Source organism: Trichomycterus rosablanca, chromosome 7, assembly GCF_030014385.1.
Source record: "Trichomycterus rosablanca isolate fTriRos1 chromosome 7, fTriRos1.hap1, whole genome shotgun sequence".
Classification (NCBI taxonomy): Eukaryota; Metazoa; Chordata; class Actinopteri; order Siluriformes; family Trichomycteridae; genus Trichomycterus; species Trichomycterus rosablanca.
This window is the reverse complement of record NC_085994.1, coordinates 20,389,540-20,411,625: the sequence shown is the minus strand read 5'-3', so window position 1 is coordinate 20,411,625 and position 22,086 is coordinate 20,389,540. Positions and strand designations below refer to the sequence as shown.

At 37.6% G+C, this 22,086-nt stretch overlaps 2 protein-coding genes across 5 annotated transcripts in view; one reads left to right on the top strand and one right to left on the bottom strand.

Annotated features, from left to right (window-relative positions):
• fnbp1a (formin binding protein 1a) overlaps nt 1-2,946 on the bottom strand; it is a 47,935-nt gene extending 44,989 nt beyond the window's left edge. For all 3 annotated transcript variants that reach the window (XM_062999108.1, XM_062999107.1, XM_062999109.1), the window contains exon 1: nt 2,821-2,946. In XM_062999108.1, coding sequence (XP_062855178.1) covers nt 2,821-2,895 — 75 coding nt within the window. In that variant the 5' untranslated portion in view covers nt 2,896-2,946. The remainder of the gene's footprint in view (nt 1-2,820) is intronic.
• A 2,796-nt stretch (nt 2,947-5,742) lies between these two features.
• Nucleotides 5,743-22,086, top strand: part of ift81 (intraflagellar transport 81 homolog) — a 29,172-nt gene continuing 12,828 nt past the window's right edge. Inside the window, exons 1-11 of one of the 2 annotated variants that reach the window (XM_062998489.1) lie at nt 5,879-5,959; nt 6,081-6,344; nt 7,915-8,018; nt 8,633-8,813; nt 12,852-12,941; nt 13,062-13,127; nt 14,081-14,191; nt 14,891-14,975; nt 16,711-16,874; nt 18,769-18,861; nt 19,745-19,888. In XM_062998489.1, coding sequence (XP_062854559.1) covers nt 6,201-6,344; nt 7,915-8,018; nt 8,633-8,813; nt 12,852-12,941; nt 13,062-13,127; nt 14,081-14,191; nt 14,891-14,975; nt 16,711-16,874; nt 18,769-18,861; nt 19,745-19,888 — 1,182 coding nt within the window. In that variant the 5' untranslated portion in view covers nt 5,879-5,959; nt 6,081-6,200. Of the gene's footprint in view, nt 5,799-5,878; nt 5,960-6,080; nt 6,345-7,914; nt 8,019-8,632; nt 8,814-12,851; nt 12,942-13,061; nt 13,128-14,080; nt 14,192-14,890; nt 14,976-16,710; nt 16,875-18,768; nt 18,862-19,744; nt 19,889-22,086 lie in introns of those variants that run through there. The other variant, XM_062998490.1, reaches the window with a different exon arrangement.

The following is a 22,086-nucleotide window of genomic DNA, read 5'->3' as shown; positions in this document are numbered from 1 at the left end:
AAAAGCATCTGCTAAATGTTGTAGAAGTAAGTGAGTAGCTGCCTCTCAAGTGCTCTTATTTTTTCTTGGGTCTGTCCCTTTCTTTCCTATTGATTATGTTTGGTGGAGTGCAGTGTTTCTGCTGCTGTCTTTTCTGTTCTGGAAACTTGCTTTGAGCTGCGACTTTGGTTTGGTTTTGTGTTATTAATTTCTTAAATGTTACTATTAGGTTTCTTTAGGTAATTGTATTTATTTCCTTTGTTTCCTCAAATCTCCTTGCATTAGGTCCATCTCAGGCGTAGGGTTTTATCTGCCACCTCTGTCAGAAGGCACCAACATGTGACAAATATCTTAAAGTAATGCCATTTTTGAGTAGATTGGCCTTACAGATATCCCTACTGTCCTCTGCACTTTTTGTAATTTGCTTAGGTATTGCATGGAAAGGTATTTCCATGTTTCTCCATCTACAGTACATAATATCGTTAAATAATTCAAAGAATCTGGAGGAATTTCAGGCAATAAAGGGCAAGAGTGCAAGCCTTAGCTGAACACCCTCATACAGCACTGCATCAGGAACCATTATTTATCAATAGCTTCTGTGATGGCAGCAATAACGCATAATGGGCATTAGGATACAAGACAAAAAATTTTCCCGGGATGTTCATGCATTTTTCAACAAGACAGTGCAAAACCACATGCTGCACACATTACAATGACATGGCGGCGGAAGTAGAGGGCACGGGTACTAGACTGGAGAATTTTGAAACAAAAAAATGTGACAACGACAACTCTGTACTGCTGCACACCTTAAGACGTGTTTGCAGGAAGAGTAGGACAAAATAACAACTGAGACACTTCATCGCTTGGTATTCTCAGTGACATAACATCTTTGTGAGAAGGAATGACAACACTTCAAAGTGGTAAATGCTTTTACCATGTTAACTTTTTTGAAATTTGTTGCAGGTCTGAAATGCAGTAATGGATCTACAGTATATTAACAAATGACATGAAGTTGGCCAAACAAATCATGAAATATCTTGGGCTCATACTGTCTGCAATGAAATAAAAGATAAAGTAAATGTAATAAGCACTGCATTTTTGTATTTGCATTTTTTTCATACTGTCCCAACTTTTATGATTTAGGGTAGTAGTTAGTATATAATATTTATAAAATGTAATCAACTTGGTCAGCCAAATTATTAAAAGTCATTTCTTTGGGTGCTCAGGCGGCGCAGCAGTTCAGCAGGTTCAAATCTCTTCACTTCAACCGGCAAGCAGGGCTCCTATACAGATACTGATTGGCTTATCCATCAGGTAGAGATTGCCAGGAGGGATTCCTCATAAAAAGTCTGCAGCTAACAGTCAATTACAAGCACTAACTATTAGTCAGATTATATAAATGCATAAAAAAAAACTTTCTATGTTCAGATTAGAATGCAGCTGTACACAGAGCTGGTGTAGGTACACTAAGGGTTGTTGAGAGCTGTGTTTTAAACCAGCATTTTTACACTGTACAGACTTCAGTTGTGCTCAGCTATTGGAAATAAATTGAAGTTACATTTTCTAACAGACAGAATTAATTGAACAATAATCTCTTTGTCGGTTATTGGTTAATCATTAACACCCCTAGTATAAATGATGTTTGGAGTGTCTACACAAGACAGTGAACGTAACTATGACTAAACACACATTTTGAACATATATCTGAGCATCTGTTAGCTTTGTCCCTTCACCAACAAAGTATATACTTCTCCCACATGATGACGTCTTTTTAAAGCTGTTTTGCAAATATTTCAAATATTTAATCATTTCATTTCATTTCAGTTTCACTAACTGCTTTATCGTGGTCAGGGTCATGGCAGGTCCGGTTCCAATGGGAAACACTAGGTGCAGGGTATAAAAAGACTGGACACACCACCAATCCATCACAGGGCTTTAGACAAAGCCAATCATGACTGTGTAGACACCTGACAGACTGATAGCTGGATTGGAATCCCGGTGTTGGTGGACTAGCTGACCTAAATATCAGCCTCTACTCAAGGGTTAAAATATTGCATTGTATTTTGTATTTAAAATGAAAAATGGAAGCAGAACATCCATGTGGCCAAAAGTAAATATTATGATACATATCAACTATTACAGGATGATATATTTTGTCATATTTCCTGTGGTAATGTATTGATTATGAAATTGGGATCTGAGCACATGGTCCAAAAGCTTTATTACACTGCTACTATGTACAATGCTATACAGAATCAGTGAATTTACTATAAATATCTTCATATAATCTTAAAACTCTATTAATACCCCCTTAAAAAATGAGCCAGAATGAGACTACCAGAATCATTTATTTTTAATTTATGGGTCATATTGCACGTGGGCAGCTAATATAAAAGCGTTGTAATGTATTGTCCACCTGTTACTATGCAAAATCCAGGGATATTTCTGCTGCTTTGCAGGCTGCATTAGCTAAGGATTACTGATCTTTAGCTTACCGTGTTAGCTAATAACTATACGCGGCATGAATAGTGCTTTATTAGAAAGCTTGTACACATAAGACAAAATAAATTGCATGCAAAATAATCTGAAATAAAAATTGCACCGATGATTTTATGCTAATAAGACTGCACCGCATGCCATGCTCCTGTAAAATGGGCGGAGCATGGACCTAGCCGTACCGTTAGCATATCTATACTAGATCTGACACACCTGCTGATTAGTAATGTCAGTGCATTAGAGATAAATGCAACCACGCAATCATATTCGAACCCGAATGATAGTGCACCTTTCATTCGCGTGACAGGTTCATGCATTGGAATAAGATGGATGGGTATCACGTACCCAAAGCTCGGTGCCCCAGCTGCAGCTCATGGTTTCAGGACAATTCCTTCGGGATAATCCTCTGGTCGAATGCATGGTGAATCCCAATAGATCACTAGATTTTATATATAAAAAACAAGCAACTGGAAACGGGTGAAAATCCCGTCAAGGATGTAAACCTCGATCAGCAGTCCGTTTCACCTCTGCATGGTGCCAAACGCAAGAGATCAGCTCCGACTGTCTGATATAAAGCTAAAGCGACTCTCTCTCTCTCTCTCTCTCTCTCTCTCTCTCTCTCAGCACCCTGCATTCGTTCCTTCAGCCACTTGGGACAGTGCACAGCAAGAATTATACAGTACTGCTAAACGTTTAAAATGACGTATTAGAGTAGTCTAATCACACTATACAATTTATATGCACGCCCCAAATTAATCACAATTTGAGCTCAAACAGTGCCATAAAGTTCATGATTTCTGTCCTTACAATGCTCTATGAATTGCAACAGGTGGACTTCTGGTCACATCACAAGGATCAAAGCACATAGGATCAGTGGCGGCTCCTGCCACATCTCTCAGGGGGGGGCAGTTGTTGCGATGATGGCCATGGTGACCCGTTCAATGGGTAAATTAAAGCTTAAATAATTAACATCTTAAGTCATCTGTCAGTTTGCCCTCACAAATAACTTTGAACATGGAGAGAGACCAGCTTTACCATTAATCATAAATTGAAGTAAAGCCTTCACACTAACAATTTAGTTCAGTCTTCATCAGATAGCATTTTATTTTAGGTGCAGCAGATCCAGAATAAAGATTGGCATCAGGGCTGATGTGCAATGAATAAAGAAGTACAATTAAACAATTGGGGAGATACAATAAGTGCAATCACAATTTAAAAATGACATTACTTACTTGTAATTTACTTGTTACTTATATGATTTTCCCCCCTTTGTAGATACTTGATGTTTAAATTTGGTCTGGGTGGCCCTAATTCTTAAGTTGCTAATTTATCCTGATTACACGACGGAGTTGCTCCGAACTGAGGTGATGGTAGTCATGGTGACGAGATCGTGACACCAGGTTACGTGTGACGCAAGCACGTAAGTGCGAGCCCTCCCGGAAGCCATTCAGATTGTATTGCAGCGCCTGCAGTTTGAAAAAAAGAGCCTTAACATGAGAGTCTATGAGAGCAATCCGGGGCGATTTTCAGTTAGACTGAAGTCGCCCCAAAAGGGGCGGTACTGTACGGAACACAACTCGACGCTGATTGGACTATGATATTCCGAGGCAAGACAGACTGTTCTGGAGAACAGTCACAGCTGTGATAGAAAAATTTCTTCCCTTTCGCCCTTTGGTGGTGCGTCGCCAGATCGCTCTAAGGAACGAGCTGCCCCTGCATAGGATGGACCTGACCACTATTTGGAGTGTCACAACTAAGGGTCTTAGTACTTTTGCAAATAGGACATTTTGATAAGTAGAAATGGCAGTTATATTCATTCAAAACCAAATTTTCAATAAATTATGGTCTGAATACTTTCTGTAGTTTACACACACACACACACAATGGACAAGATTAGAAATGAGTATATTAGAAGTTTAAATTCAATTCAATTCAACTTTGAATTGAAAGTTGAATTTAATTTAATTGAATTTAAACTTCTAATATACTCATTTCTAATCTCGTCCATCCTTGTCACTCCTGACCAGGATTGCAGCATCTTCTTTACCTCCAGTTTCCTCTCCTGTCTTTTTTTCAGTGCCACCCACTCCAAGACATACAACATAGCAGGCCTCACTACTGTCTCGTAAACTTTTCCTCTCACTCTGGTAGATACACTTCTATTACAAATTACTCCTGCCACTCTGTGTCACCCACTCCACCCTGCCTGCATTCATTTCTTCACCTCTCTACCACACTCCCCATTAATTTGTACATTTAACTCCAAGTGTCCTTTTTCTTGACCTGAACATTTCCACAAGTACTCTGTTTTACTCCTGCTTTGATTCCCCTTCTCCACATTGCATATTTCCATCTCTGCTATACCTGCTCCCTACCAACTCTACAAATCACAATGCCATCCATGAATATCATGGTCAATGGAGACTTCTGCCTAACCTTGTCTGGCAGCCTGTCCATGATCGTTAAATAAAAAAGGACTTAGAGCTGATCATCAATGCATTTTCACCTCCACTTTAAACCTGTCTGTCATTCCTACTACACATCTCACTACTGTCACACTGTCTTTAAATATATCTTGCACCACCCTCACAAGCTTCTCTGGCACTCACAATTTTCACATACAATACCACAGCTTCTCTCACCGCACCCCATCATGATCTTTCTCTAGATCCACAAAACACTAGGTAATTCCTCCTGGCATTCCCTATACTTCTCAATCAACACTCTAAAAGCAAACATAGCATCTTCTTTCAGCCTAGCGTCCATTCATTTTTCTCAGACCTTGATACTATGGCTGATTAACTTCATGCCTCTGTAGTTACAGCTAGTTACTGCAGATCTGCACATCGTGCTTGTTCTAAAAAATAGTACCACTGCACTTCTTTACTCCTCAGGCATCCTCTTACATTCCAAGACTTTGTTATACAATCTAGGTAAAGCTCCACTGCCATATCTCCTAAACATTCCCATGCCTCCACACTGGTATACCTGGCTCTACTGGTATTACATGTTAGTAATGGCATTAGCAGGGGTGTCTAGATATGTCTATTATATCTTTTTAGTCATATAGTAGTTAACTAGTTACACATTTATATAGAATCACACTATGATTTTAACTAATTTACAAACTCAAGAATTTAATACTAACCATTACAAAGTTCTACACATTCACCAGGTTTTATAATTATTAAATTAGGAGCGCTTAATATGATGGAAATTCCTTCTTAATCCTCTATGCCTTTATTTTGAAGAAGAGTAAGGTTGTATTTCAAACTGACTGCTTTTGGATGCACAGTGTACTACACAGCGTGCCTTGGAGACAGGTATTTCAGACACTATATAGGGCGCTAAACACTAAGTAGTGATGGATTTGAAATTCAGCCTAAACACAGTTTATTCGGGGAGTCGGGAAAACTTCCCGTTGACAACCAGGAGCAGCTTTGCAGTTACTAGGCAGCTATTTGAACGCTACGGCAAATACCATGTAAATGTTAAAGCATTTAAGTTAAATTAATTAACTGTAAAAGACAATACTAAAAAAGTAGTAGATATTATAACGCTAGATACTATATGAAGTGATATATTTTAATTGTTTGTTTGCTTAGCTCTCTATATCGTGTGACAAGACGGTTACCTCGCAACACTAGTGTTGTTTATAAGCTAACGGGTTAGCAGAAGGCTAGCTGGTGGAGATTGTTTCTTTGGAATATTGGAACAGTGTGAAAATGAGTGAACAGCTGAAATTCATAGTGGAACAGCTCAACCGAGAGCCTTTCAAGAAGAGCTTTAACTTAATTACGTTTGACTCGCTAGAACCTATGCAGCTTCTGCAAATTCTCAATGATGTTCTGGCTGAAATCGATTCCAAGGTAAGATAGCTGCTACACTATTCCACTAATGATGTACTTACTATCTTGACATACTGTATAAGAGCTAGTATGTCGCTTGAGACACAGATTTTTATATTATTGTATTAATTTAAACTGTTTAAAAATATGGATGCAATTTCAAACGATACATATCAGAATCATGAGAGAAGTTTGACATCTGCTTTTGTATTGTTGCAGTTAATAATGTGTTCTTTTACACACAATAAGACTTTAGTTAGAAATAAAAGCTATAGGTAGGGACCCCAGCAACTGTGATAAATGTATCCACTTAAAACTAGGTAACATACATATATTCAATCCAAAACAACATTTTGTTACTTTTTTTCTACAGTGAAACAGCTTTTTAACTTTATTACATTAAAAATATTGTTTGTGTTAAGTCTTCTAATTGTTCTATTAACAGACACCAAAAACAATCACTAAGAAAGGCCTACATTTCTACTTTTTTTACAGATGTGTTCTACTCATTTCTATTTAATGAAAGTTTACTGTGCTATCTTGCGATAAATAATACATTAAATACCTTTATCAGACACAGTTTACACTGTTTTGACTAATACTACTTTCATGTAAGGGCAGCACGGTGGCTAAGTGGGTAGCACTGTCGCCTCACAGCAAGAAGGTCCTGAGTTCGATCCCCAGGTGGGGTGGTGTGGAGTTTGCATGTTCTCCCAGTGTCTGCGTGAGTTTACTCCGGGTGCTCCGGTTTCCTCCCACAGTCCAAAGACATGCAAGTGAGGTGAATTGGAGATACAAAATTGTCAATGACTTTGTTTGATATAACCTTGTGTGAACTGATGAACCTTGTGTAACGAGTAACTACCGTTCCTGAATGTAACCAAAGTGTAAAACATGCCGTTAAATCCTAATAAACAAACTTTCACGTAAATTGTTCATTACAGAAGCATTTACAATGATTATTTTTATGTACAAAACATTCTCATATCTGTATAAATTGATTTACAAATTTTTTACTCAACCAATTTGTTTACACGTACTTTAGTAACCTGAAAATAGGAATACTGTGGTTCTACAAGAGGCAGGAATTACATTTTTTACTACTCTACAAACTACTCATATAAAAATGACTGATTTAATGACAGAATTTGTACTATAAACATATCAGATATATATACAGTACATGTCAGTGTCACTGCAATGCTGAGAATGATCCACCACCTAAATAATACCTGCTCTGTGTTGGTCCTGTGGGGGTCCTGACCATTGAAGAACAGGTTGAAAGCAGGCTATAAAGGTATGTAGAGAAATAGATGGACTACAGTCAGTAATTGTAGAACTACAAAGTGATTCTATATGGTAAGGGGAGCTGATAAAATGGACAATGAACAAGGTGCTTTTAATGTTATGGCTGATCAGTATGTATGTAATGTATGTAATGTATGTAATGTATGTATGTATGTATGTATGTATGTATAGTATATTTTTATGTCTTTTATGTCATGTATGTATATATTTAGAGAGAGCAATGACAAGGTAATTTTTGGTTAGATGTGGCCCATTTAATCCCTCTGTGTCTCTTCTATTTCAGCAAGCAATTGATATTCGAGAAGAAATGCCTGAGCAGACAGCCAAAAGGATGTTTACTTTGCTTGGGATGTTGAAATATAAACCACATGGTGGCCTATCTGATGCGTAAGTGCAATAAAGAGTCAAAGATATATTAGAAAAGGACTTGTGCAGTTCCAGAGTTATGAATTTGATATTTTCAGTGTAGATTTGTGAAATGTCTCACTGCCTGTAAACACATGAGCATCATGTGCCTGTGGAAGCCCCATTGCAAATTAAGTTTATTATCAAAATAATAATAACTTTCAGGTGTTTGCAGTAACCAATCAAAAAGAACAAATAAAATAACTAATTGAACAAGTGGCATTTCTTCAAATTCAACACAAAATGCCACTTTTATTGATTACTGTAGTAACAGAATTATTCAACCCCTTTATGACAAGCGTATTAAGTTCTTAGTAGATCTCCCTTTTGCTGTGATGACCTGCTGCAAACGTGATGCATAGCCAGAGACCAGCTTTTGGCAGCATTCCTGAGGAATATTAGCCCATTCCTCATGGCCAATGGCCTCCAGTTCACCAATATTCTTGGACTGTGACAGCTGCTGTCAAACACCTGCAAAATTAATAGAATGAATAGAAGTGCCAGAGAATTTACTAAGGCAGAATAATACTGTGGCACAAAAGACAGAAAAGGCCCACTCAAGTTTTGCTTGTTGTGGTTTTTTTTTTCTTTTTTAGGAGCACTTTTCGGCAGGGTCTGGTTATGGGCAGTAAGCCGGTGGTTCACCCCATTCTGTTCTGGCTGCTGCAGAGGGTTCCTGAGCTGAAGAAGAGGGCATATCTAGCTAGATTTCTTGTGAAGTTGGATGTGCCCAGTGAGTTCCTGTCTGATGAGGTCATTGCTGAAACGCACTGCCAGGTCAGAACTCATTTTCACTTTCATCAGTTAAAATGTCAGAAGATGTCTGTTCAGGTTTGAACAGTTTGTTTTAGTTTGAAGTAGAAATCACATTTGATGTATAGTCAGTGCAGTTTAACAGGCGGTTGTGTGCTATGCTAAATTTGAAGCTGTTATTACCAGTGGGATTGCAGTGAGTGTAGGTGATAAGATAATTTGTGAGGAGCAGTGGGTATGGATATGATTATTATTATTAAATCTGTAAAACATTACATATACAGAGGCCATAAATACACCTTCTCAATTCAGTTTAGTAAAAAAAAAAACCTTAATATGTCCAAAGATTTGCACACTCTTCTAGCCTCAGAACTTAAACTCTTAAATGGGTAAGGCCTTAATTAAGATGTTTGTCATTAGGAAATGTCAGCTAATGACAGTTTTAGAACGCATTTAAAACCCTGACTTTTCAGACCTTGTACTAAGAGTCAACAACTATGGACACCTAAACAGATGACTATCTGGAAATAAAGCTGACCAATGTCTACAAAGCAGGAAACAGCTATAAAAAAAGCTTTCAAAAGCTCACAAATTATGCTGTCAAAAATATCACAAAGACATAGTGACAATAAACATTGAAAACCCTTCATGAGCTACTATTAGAAATTCAATGCATTATTTTCCCATATGGATGTTACCATGTATTGGCTTAGTAGATAACTTATGCTTAACACAAATGCTGTTTTAATTTATTCTGTTTTCATTTGCTCATTAAAACTAAAATAATTGTGCATTGACATGTGGATGTCAGCAGAATAGCAGAAAGTGTGTCTACTATAGTTTTATTAAAAATCAACAAATTATGTCATTTGTCTGGTTTCCAGACTTTTGTGTAATTAAATGTTTTAACTAGGGCTGGACGATATGGCTAAAATTTATATCACGATATAACTCCTAATTTCGGTCGATACGATATAATTCCGATATCGATATGAATAACACAAATGTCAGAAAAACTGCCAAAAACACCAAAATTGGATGGCTGTACCTGCAAACCTCTTTTCTGGTAAGAAATACAGGCTGAATACACCACTGAATTAGTCCTTCATCTCTTATCAGCTATTTCATCTGCTTCTTTTTCAACTGTGGACAGTGGCAAAGCCAGACAATTTCCATAGGGGTGGCCAGACTGAGACCATTGCTCACACAGGGGTGGCACAGAAACTGTCTGATACCTTATTTTTGTATGTGGCTAGTAGTTGTTGATCTACAACCCCTGGCAAAAATTATGGAATCACCACTCTTGGAAGATGTTCTTTCAATTGTTTAATTTTGTAGAAAAAAAAGAAATCACAGACATGCCACAAAACTATCATTTCTCAAACTGTCAACCCTCTGGCATTAAGAAACAATAAAAAAAGAAACAAATATAATAGTTGTGGTCAGTCACAATTGCTTTTTTTTAGATCAAGTAGAGGAAAAAAATATGGAATCACTCAAATCTGAGGAAAAAATTATGGAATCATTAGAAAACACTGCACCATTATTACTTTGTTGCACCACCTCTGGCTTTTATAATGGTTTAAACTCTATGAGGCATGGAGTTAACTAATGACAAACAGTATTCTTCATCAATCTGCCTTCAACTGTCACTTGCTGTTGCCAGATCAGCTTTGCAGGTTGGAACCTTGTCATTGACCATTTTCTTCAATTTCCACCAGAGATTTTCAAATGGATTGAGATCCGGACTATTTGCAGGCCATGCCATTGACATTATATGTTTTCTTGAAGGAAAGTTTTCACGTCCTTTGCCCTATGGCAAGATGCATTATCATCTTGAAAAATGAAGTCATCATCACCAAACATCCTTTCAACTGATGGAATAAGAAAAGTGTCCAAAATTTCAATGTGGACTTTGGCATTTATTGAAGACCATCTCCCCTGTGCCTTTACCCGACATGCAGGCCCATATCATCAACAACTGTGGAAATTAACATGTTTTCTTTAGGCAGTTATCTTCATAAATTTCATTGGACAGACACCAAACAAAAGTTCCAGCATCATCACCTTGCCCAATGCAGATTCGCGATTCATCACTGAAGATCACTTTTATCCAGTCACCCACAGTCCACGATTGCTTTTCTTTAGCCTACTTTAACCTTGTTCTTTTCTTTTTAGGTGTTAATGATGGCTTTTGTTTGGCTTTTCTGTATGTAAATTCCATTTCTTTTAGGTGATTTCTTACAGTTCAGTCACAGACATTGACTCCACTTTCCGGCCACTTGTTTCTCATTTGTTTTGTTGTGCATTTTCTGTTTTTAAGACATATTGCTTTGTTTTCTATCTTGATGCTTTGATGTCTTACTTGGTCTACCAGTATGCTTCCCTTTTACAGCCTTCCCATTTTGTTTGTACTTGGTTCAGATTTTAAACACAGCTTACTGGGAACAACCAACATCTTTTGCGACATTCCACAATGATTTATCTTCTTGAAGGAGTTTTATAGTCCTCTCATTTGTTTCAACTGACATATCTTGTGTTGGAACCATGATTCATGACAATCTGCTTTGTGCATCAGCTCTCTGAGGTGTGAGCACTCTTTTTAAACTGAAGAATAATTAGCAAATCTAATCTGCTGCAGATGTTTTGTTTTTAAACTGCAAATTACAGAGTGATTCCATAATTTTTTCCTCAGATTTGAGTGATTCCATATTTTTTTCCTCTACTTGATCTAAAAAAAGCAATTGTGACTGACCACAACTATTATATTTGTTTCTTTTTTTATTGTTTCTTAATGCCAGAAGGTTGACATTTTGAAAAATGATAGTTTTGTGGCATGTCTGTGATTTATTTTTTTTCTACAAAATTAAACAATTGACAGAACATCTTCCAAGAGTGGTGATTCCATAATTTTTGCCAGGGGTTGTAGTAGTGTTTTGGTCACTCACTCATTTACCTATACAGGCAGTGAGTGCCATGTAGAATTACATCAAGCCTGTGAAAAACTAAAATATAGCCTATAACCTTAACAGAATTTCAAAGATATTCCTTTGCAATACTTGATCATTTGATTGCAAACTTGTGTGTACTGATGAGATTCATTTGAACCCCAGAACATGCCAGTGTGAATGCATGGAAAACAAATTTTAATTTTCTTTCAAGAATATGATACAGACTGACCAACACTATTAAGCCAAATCAGCATTAAAAATTGACTTTACTTTTAATAGCCTTCTACAATGCTGGGGCTTCTTAAAACTGAATATTATCTTTTCAATAGAAGAGTTATTTAAATGCTATTAAATTGTTTTTGAAAAAAAAAAAACGCCCAATTAGGAGGAAAACAGCCCAATCTGGCAACAGTGGAACGCGACTATCCCGTTGATGCCTTTATTCGTAGCGCGCCACAACTACTAAGAAGTAATATTAATAACTGGTATTAGTACTCAGTACTAGTACTTTTTCTGTAATTGTGTTGGTGGTTGACATTTATGTTGAGTGTGTAACTGCACTGTTTTGATGAAGAACTACTCGCTTGAGGTGCGCTGTTGAATTGCGTCCCTGTGGGAACCTGCGAGCAGAAATGCTTCCGCAAAAAAGTAACACCTGCAAAGCGCACTGACGTAATGCATATCGATCGAATTTGTTTGAAAATCATATCACCGTTATTGAAACATTTTCTATCGCGATATATATCGATATCGAATTATTGTCCAGCACTAGTTTTAACTGAATTTCACTGTAAAAAACAAAAAAATCATTGGTAAAACTGAAGACCATATTGTTACAGAATAATGAGATCAGAGGAAATACAGACTGATGACAAAATGCTCTCAAAATGTATTACAATCACAATATAACATTGCTCAGCCCTAATTGCTATAAATTAACTACATAAATACTTTGCTACATAAAGCTATAAGCACACAATGTTTTACACAATTAAATATAAAAACAAATTTAGATTCCAATCATTTTCTACAGTAGAGTTGTATTGATTCTGGATTTACAAAATCATTTTTCTATTCTATAATTTATTGTAATTTTGGGTTCTGTTAATAGTATGAGGAGTTGGTAGATGGATTCAAGAATTACCATAAAGAGTGTGAACAGCTAAGGAACTCCAGGTTTTCTACAGCTGAAATTCGACGGGTAAGCCATAAATCTACTGTTAAATGTTCTCCCTCCTGTCCACATTTTAAAGTTTAGGTAGTTTTCTTGTTCTATGGATTATACTTTGTCTGCTAAAGACATAATAACTTCATCCTGCAGGATATTTCAGCCATGGAAGAAGAGAAAGATCAGCTGATTAAACGTGTGGAGCGTCTAAAAAAGCGGGTAAGAGCCATATTCTATTAAAGATGCGTGGGGTAGAATTTTGAGAAACCCATTAGTCACTCTAGGTGAGCTGCAAAGGTCCTGAGAAAAGATGGAAGAACCAGTGAGACGTACAACCCTCACTGCAGTTCTCGGGTCTTTATGCCAAGGTGGCAAGACTAAAGCCACGGAGTAAAAGGCATAGGTTAGTCCAGCTAGAGTTTGCGAAACAGCAAGTAATGGAAAAAGATTTTCTGGTCTGATGAGACAAAAGGAAACTGTTTGGGCAAAAGAGCAAACCCTATGTCTGGTGAAAAACATGCACTGCACTTCATATACCATCTAATACCACGCCTCTGGTGAAATGTAGTGGTGGTGGCGTGGAAGTGCTTTCTAGCAGCAAGGACAGAAAGACCAAAGCACCAATCCTGGAACGTTCTTAAGGAAAACCTCATTCAGAGCATAGGGAATCCCAGGCTAGGCTTACAGTTCACCCTTCAACATAACAGTGACCTGAAGCATACAGCCAGGTCAAAACTCTCAATGTACCTGTGTGTACCAGCCAAAGGCCAGACTCAAACCACATCAAACGTCTTTGGAAATACCTGAAAATGACAATGCTACTTTGCATAATACTTACTTCAGTGTTGTTTTGTTTCTGTGTTGCTTACCATCTTACCATATTTTCTATGGATTCTTGTTGTGCTTTTACATGAAAATAAATATGTGCACATGGGACAAGATTTAAGACCAGTTTGGAAATATTGGAACTATTGTGACCATGTTGATGTTGCTGCATTAATGGTAGTATGTATTACTGCCATTACTGCTAATAAATGTTTCAAATTGATATTATTGATATTATTACAATAATTAACTAAAATAATTTTTCATTAAACAAATTTTAGTAGATGGCAGACCAGACAGTTGGCTTGGTATTTTTTACAATGTGCTTTACTAATTCCGTCCATAAGGTGGAGTCTGTATCAACACATCAACGAATGCTGGAACTGGCCAGACAACTTCGGGTCGAAAAGGAGAGACAAGAGTCGCTGGCACATCAGAAACAGGAGCAGAAGAGCCAGGTACCAGTCAGCTTCGTTTTGTCTGTTAAAAAATGGACTTGATTTTAGTTGACTTGGGATGGACTGGTGTCCTGTTTGGGGTGTGTTGCTGCATTGCACCCAGTGATTCCAGGGAAACTGGACCCATAAAGTGATAAAACATGAAAACAAATAAAAAATTCTAGGTTTATATCACTTGACATGATTAACTGTGCCAGCCACGTGAATAGGTTAGAAGTGTCCAGTTTTCTGTATTTGTGGAGGGTGGCTCGGTGGGTAGCACTGTCGCCTTCCAGCAAGAAGGTCCTGGGTTTGATACACAGGTGGAGCGGTCTGGGTCCTTTTCTGTGTGGAGTTTGCATGTTCTTCTAGTGTCTGCAGGGGTTTCCTCCAAAAGCTCCAGTTTCCTCCCACAGTCCAAAGACATGCAAGTGAGGTGAACTGGAGATACAAAATTGTCCCTGACAATGTGTTTGACATTAAAAACTTGAAACTGATGAATCTTGTGTAACCAGTAACTACCTGTCCTGTCATGAATTTAACCAAAGTGTGTAAAACATGGTGTTAAAATCCTAATTAATAATAAAAAAAAAAATGTATTTGGGGAATGGCTACAAGACCTGTTATCGCACTGCACTATAAGCCTAACTTGTTTTCTTCTTTATGATGCATGTTGGTGTTTTTATTCTGTGATGTAACTATTTTTTGTTGCACATACAGCTATTCCAGGCTGAGCAGAGACTGCAGAGATGTCAGATCCAGCTGAAAGACATGCGACAGGCAGCAGCAGATGCCAAACCGGAGAGTGAGTTGATTATGGAAAAAGCCATAGTGTACTGACAGACCTACTACAGAGGTCAAACAAATGCTATCTGTACAGACCTCCCACTAAACTGACACATACTTACACACTCTCTTTGGCAAATGTGTCAGATGCCCTTAACTTATAGGTGCACTTAGTAGGACTAGACTGTAGTAAAAAAATTTCCAGTGGATAATTTGTCCTCCTTTACCCTGTTAATTAATAAGATCCATAAGATCATTTTGACAATAACAATGACATGGTAGTGTGTGTGGTGTTATGTGGGTATCAGATACAGCAGGGTAAATGGGGTATTTAAACAGTAAGCTGTATTACTGCTGGTTTGAGAATACTTTCTAAATAATGATGATGTGAACAAAGTGTGCATGGTGAAAATGGTGTGCCATATTATGTGTGCCTACTAGAGATAATAACCAGTAACCAAGCTGTTTCTTATCCCAAGAAGAGCACCTTTCAAGACCAAACAGTAGTAGACACTGTTGCAGCAGAGGTGTTACCCCATTTGGTTTTACCTTTCTCAGACACATCCAGATGTGTCTATAGAGCACCCAGTTTGGCCAGTGGCACTGCTGAGACTTGCTGTGCCACCGGCATGTGTGTACAGTGTTTAAAAAGTCAGTCCCTGCTGTACTGAAAATAGTGCACCTGTACAGTCCTTGGGAAACTAACCAAAGAATCTACATCGAAGTTATGTGCAATTAATGAACCTTAAGTTTAAAGTTTATAGTAAAACTGTACAGTTCACATTAAGTTCAGAATCTTGAATTTCAGGGATTCCTTTTCTGTGACCACACATTTAGTCGATTCCTAACCATATTGTAAATTTTCTGGAAACATGCTGAACCAGAAATATTCATACAGAAACTTGGAGTATTGAACAGGTGGTGTAGTAAATTAAATAATGTTACTTAACTGTGTGGCATGGCCTTCTAATTCCTTGTAGTGATTAAATGGTATGAGTGTTGTGAAACCTGCCCTGTTTAAATAGGCACTGAGAAGTTTTCAACTGAAGATGATGGCACGATGGGATTAAGTTATATAACTTTATACACACCACCGGATGGCTGTATGTGTATTTAATCCAGTATGTGGATGGATGGATGGATGGATGGATGGATAGATGGATAGATGGATGGATAGATAGATAGATGGATAGATAGATAGATAGATAGATAGATAGATAGATAGATAGATAGATAGATAGATAGATAGATAGATAGATAGATAGATAGATAGATAGATAGATAGATAGATAGATAGATAGATACTTTATTAATCCCGAAGGAAATTAAGGAAACCAACAAAAAACCAACAATAAATGTTAAACAACAACTGACTTTTATGATGAAGAAATATATTTCATTCATTTAGTCACAGAAATGGAACGGTCACAGGAACCATTACAAAATGAAGCTCGCCATGAAAGTACATGTCTATTACAAGTGTGTGCAAACTTTTTGTTTTAAGTCTATATAAACATCCATCAACTGACTAAGTAGTAAGAAAGCTGGTTTTGCAGCTTGTTCTTTATAACAAGAATATCATCTCTCTGAATAGTGACAGACAGCCAAAAATATTTTTTCAGCACTTCTGATCATATTTTACTCTGATTAAAAGTGTTATCTTGCAATTGAAGTGTCTGCACTGCGTATGCATATTTATATATAGTGTGTCATTTGCTGGTGTGAGCACAGTGTATAAGGCAGCTCTGTTGCAGGCCTGGTGAAGAGACTGGAGGAGGAACTTAAGTTTAACTCCTACATCATGTCTGACAAGCTGCCCAAAGAGCTGGAGCGCATTCGCCGCAAAAGCCACAACCTGCAGAAGGTGTCATCAGAGCCAGCCATGGGTCAGGCTGAGCTGGATGAGCTGGAAGACAAGGTCAGCACCAAGATTGTGTATTACAGCATCTGCTTTTATTTGCCTGTAGTGTAAATGCCATTTCAATACTTGTAACATCTGGTTCTTAATAGTGCATAACTCCGTAGTCCATAATTTTATTACAAAATAGTTCCAAGTATTATTGTTATTAACAGTGAGGGAAAGTATTGAACAACATTTTAGCTATTTAATACACACTATATGGCCAAAATATATTTACACATCTTTTAATTATTGAGTTTAGGAGTTAATTTCTAAGGTATACAAAATTAATAATATAAAACAAATTGTGTACTCATAACCTTTTGGCAACAGTTTAGGAGAAGCTGTTTTCTGTTCCGTCATGACTGTTCCCTTGTGCAAAGGGAGGTCCATAAAGACCAATGGCTTGCACAGAGCGCTAACCGCAACCACCTGAAACACCTCTGGGATAAACTGGAACATTAATTGCACTGAAGTCAGTTATACGTGAAAAGTGGATGGCTATTTCATATTTATGCCTGTGATTTACTTTCAGGCATGGTGGTAGTGATACTATGCTCTGGGGCTGTTTTGTTGCCTCATGAACAGGTCAGTTGCAGAAAGTGGACAGAATAATGAAGAGGTAGTAATGCCCTTAAAATTCTTGAATCCTGGACATGAGGCTTTTGTAATAGCAATATCCACAACAAAATTGTGCCAGTTCTTCCTCTTCAGCATCAGGAAGATTCGGCCATTTCTCTCTATGGAAGCCACTTAGATTCTTGTCCACTCACTTGTAATCTCACGGCTGGACTACTGCAACTCCCTTCTGGCAGGTGCTCCCATGTCCACGATTAAACACTTGCAACTTATTTAAAATGCAGCTGCTCGCCTGGTTTTCAACCAACCCAAACGCTGCCACATCACCCCACTGCTGCGTTCTCTTCACTGGCTTTCTGTAGCTGCCTGCGTTCAGTTTAAAACACTAATGCTCGCCTACAAAGCCAAAAATGGACCAGTCCCCGAGCTACCTTAGAAAACTCGTCACACCCCCTCTGTACCATGCAACCTCTGAGCCACTAGTCTCGCTCGCCTTAGTCCTCCACCCAGAACTCCAAGAAGACACGCAGCAAGGCTCTTTTCTTTGCTAGCAGCCAATTGGTGGAATTAACTTCCCCTGTCTGTCTGAACATCTGAGTCTCTCGCTGTCTTCAAAATACGATTAAAAATCCACCACTTTACTAAACACTTATGCTACAAACATGTACTTATGGGTGCTCTTATTTATTTCTTATAAAATTTCAGCAGATTTGTATCCTTGGACTGTTGTCTACTTAAACTAGAGTAGTGAAATCTCTACTATGGAAGCACTTTTGTAAGTCGCTTTGGATAAGAGCGTCTGCTAAATGATAAAAATGTAAACGTAAGCAATATTAGTCAATATTCCTGACCTCAGCCCTATGGAGAATATGTGGACTGTAAAAAAAATCATGTCTGTGTCAGAAAAAACACAGTTGCTTAAACAACCACAGTAGTGCCAAAAGGTTACCATGGCTATCAAAAACAACTAATTGGAATAAAAAAGAACTAAGAGACAAATTATTAAATGTACGTATGTGTGTACTTTTTTTCTGTCATATTAAAAATAAATATAAACTTATGAAAGACCCAAAAATCTTACTTTGCTTTACATTAAATATTTTCCAGTCATCCAGTCAATTAAGGTACACATTTTGGAGTGCATTGATGAAGTAATACCTTTTCATTTGAAGCGCTCCCTTTATAAGACTGTGATCTTGGTGCCCTCAAAACTATGATCTGTTATTACAATTATTTTCCTTTTCTACCCTTACACATATGTCTTTCCTTTTTGTTGTATTTTTAAGAGATGCATTTTAACCAAAATTTCTTTGTTTCTTCTCCTGCTCACCAGATTAGAGAGCTCAGTCAGATGAACCAGGCAATAGAAAAGAAGATGGCCAGGTCTGACCCAATGGATGATAATTTTACTTTGTATAGACAGCAGGTAGGAGTTTTGACCATTCGTCCAACTTTAAATATATTGTAAACGCTCCTATAGTTACCATAATATGTTTAAACTATTTTTAATCATGATAGAAAAAAGTGCAAACCAATTACACAGGGCTGATTTGTTGCGGAAATAAGGGCACAGCACAAATCAAGATTGTAACCCCATTTTAAGGCTAAACTTATTGTTTTTCTCACTTCTTAGAAAACACATGCACAGACAGGGTCTGTGTCTGTTCAATAAGGTATGAAAATCGGGACTGTAAAATGTTAAATCCTCTTTACCTGTTTGCAGTCGTATGAAATTAAATTTGTGTCATTTTCTTTCTGAATTATTTGCTGTGCAATTATACCCATCACATTTAATACCCATGACTGCCTTTAAATTGTTGATATGACCTATGTTTTTTATGTTGATGGTTGTCAGACATTTATCATCATAAAACAGTTTTATAGTTTTGTTTTTTTGGTTTTAATCAAACAAGATGTTGATGTGAAATTTGTAATTTAGCCAAATAGTAAGCTGCATGGGTGCTCATGCAGCACAGCAGTAAATTACTTTAGCCCACTACCACTGGGATCCTGGGTTTATATCCCTAGTGACTTTGCATCCTGTCTGGGGTGTGTTATTGCATTGCACCCAGGAACTCATGGGAAACTGGATGCAGAGTGACCCTGACTGGGATAAATCGGTAGTAAAACATTAAAATTAAATGAAAAATGACACTAGGCTGCATTTAAGGAAATTAGATACATATGCACTGAATGATTGTTTAGTAAAACACAGTTATCTTGTTGTCACTGAATGGAATTGAAGCTTTAAAAAGCCCTTTGTGGTGTGTTTTGATGTAGAAAGCACTTAAAAAGATTTTATCTGTTAGGCCTCCATCATAGCGAGGAAAAAGGAGGTGAAGGCAGAGGAGTTGCAGGAGGCTCGAGAGGAGCTGTCTACCATTACAAAGGAGCTAAATGCTAAGGGTCAGGCTCTGGGACAGGGAGGACTTGAGATTGTACGCCCAGACGAGGTACATCACTAATCCAAATTCTCTTACAGTTGAACTATCTTTCAGCATACATGCACCAGGGCTGATGTTCACCTTATGAATCATTACACTAATTTACAGGTTGTATTGCAAGTACACACTGTCTGTTACTGTCTCTGCTCTGTCTCAAAAGTCTTTGTGTGAGAAAGAATGTGTGATAGAACAAACAATCCTCAGCGGGTATTTTATAGTATTTGTATTGCTGGTTTTTGCTGTTGAAATGTTTTCAGGTACACACTAAGTTATTTACTCTAGAGGAATCAGGTGAAGTTTAGCTTAAAAACACAAGAAAATGTCAGAAAAGATAACAAATTATACACTTTGGTGACCCCTAACGGGAGCAGCCAAAAGAAGTTAACACAACAGCAGTTACTGGAAGCTAATGGAGAAAGTAACAAGATACATTTATACCTACCTACCCTAACTTAACATTTGGTATTTTAATCAAGTCTGTAAATATTTACAATAGAGTTATGATATTTTAAAGAATCATATTAATCATATAAAAAGAGAGATTGATATTACTTTTGTACTACTTTTGTCTTTCTTATTTAATATACTTTTAGTGCTTTTGACTTTGTACTCATTATCTAAAAAGCCAAATTGATAGGGGAAAGTATTTAGACACCTCAAGTAAATAAAAGTGTAACAGGGTGGGTCACTTATAACAACTAAGTGGACAAACTAAAATTATAAAAGGAATAGAGCCAGGATAAGAATCAGTTGTTAGAAATGTGCCAGCTACTCAGTCCATCAGTGTGTGACAACCTACTTTTTGGAAAAAAAAAATAATAAAGAGAGCAAACTCAATAAAAAGGAAGCAGAGCAGCCACTCCACCATCTGATGCGGCCAATGTCTAGTATGGAAATATCTGTGGTGATTTTGCTGTGATGGCAGAAGGGTGATGCCAAAAGGTACCACAACACCGGCTGAGTCCTCCTTAAAGAAGCCCAGCATCGCAGCAAGGATCTGGCCGTGACACACCTCCATTTGCAGCAGGTGGGCCAGTTACACTTTGCCTCTTCAGAGGACTGTATAGAAGTTTGGCATGACCTTCCTTTGGGAATTAAAACATTTCTTCATGTCCTACGTTAACCCACATTCGTCCCCTGAACTAATACTGCACTGTGTGTTCCCAATGAGGAATTTGCAGATCATCCTAAATAGCACAGTGGTGTTAATATCTTGGTCTCTTGTGTCTTTATGCTGTTGTCTGTCTGCCTGTCTGATGGAGTGGTTTATGAAAAGATTCCACTTGCCCTTGTGTATAGAGATGGCAGGCAGAGGAGACAGAGAGGCACGCTGGCTAAAATAAACCTGCACCCCCTTCATTCTTTCAATCCTATCATCTCCGTTTGATAAGGCATGCTTCCGACCATAGCTTGTCCAATTTTAAATGCCTGTTACATTATGGCAGAGGTGGGTATTGGAACAAGATAGTGAGGGCAGTGGAGATATGCAACAGTTACAAAATTAAGTAAGATGCTGTTAGGTATCTCAGGAACAAAAAAAGGACTGTGTAGTTTTTTAGTTTTCATTAGAAATATTTGCCGAAATAAAAGAAACTACCTTTATTTCAAGCTAACTTCTGTTTTTATTTAAAGAAGTGGTGGATATAAAAGCAAATCACAGGTCAATGAGTCTACCTCACACTGATTATGTGTGAGTGTGAGTGTGTGTGTGTGTGTACAGTAATGAGAAGGATGTTTAAGTCTGAGTTGCTAGGATGGAGTATACCCATGTATGGTCACAGTAGCACAGCACTGGTTTAAAAATGGATAGAGAGGGGCTGATAGCTGCTGTAATGAAACCGACATTAAGTAAATCTCTGTGAATACAGAAAGCCTTTAAATAGCAGCTGGGCCATATCCTGTACCAACATTTGAGAGCAACTTTTATGCAGTCAGAGCCTCTTGTTTGGGTTTTTAACCACTTACTAGTAATGGATGAGAAATGATATGGGAATCTGTTTTATCTTAGATTTAAACCTACTTGTCAGAATATCAGTGTAGTTTGCAGCTCAAAATAAAGCAGCTCAGACTAACTTGCTTAAGGGATGCATTTTTCAGTTATTTCTGCAGCTAATATGTAAGAAATATATACTATTATCTGTATTTGACTAGGGTGCAATTGTTTAGTACTGCATGTTGCTAATCAAATATTTTGTTGTTTTTGTTGT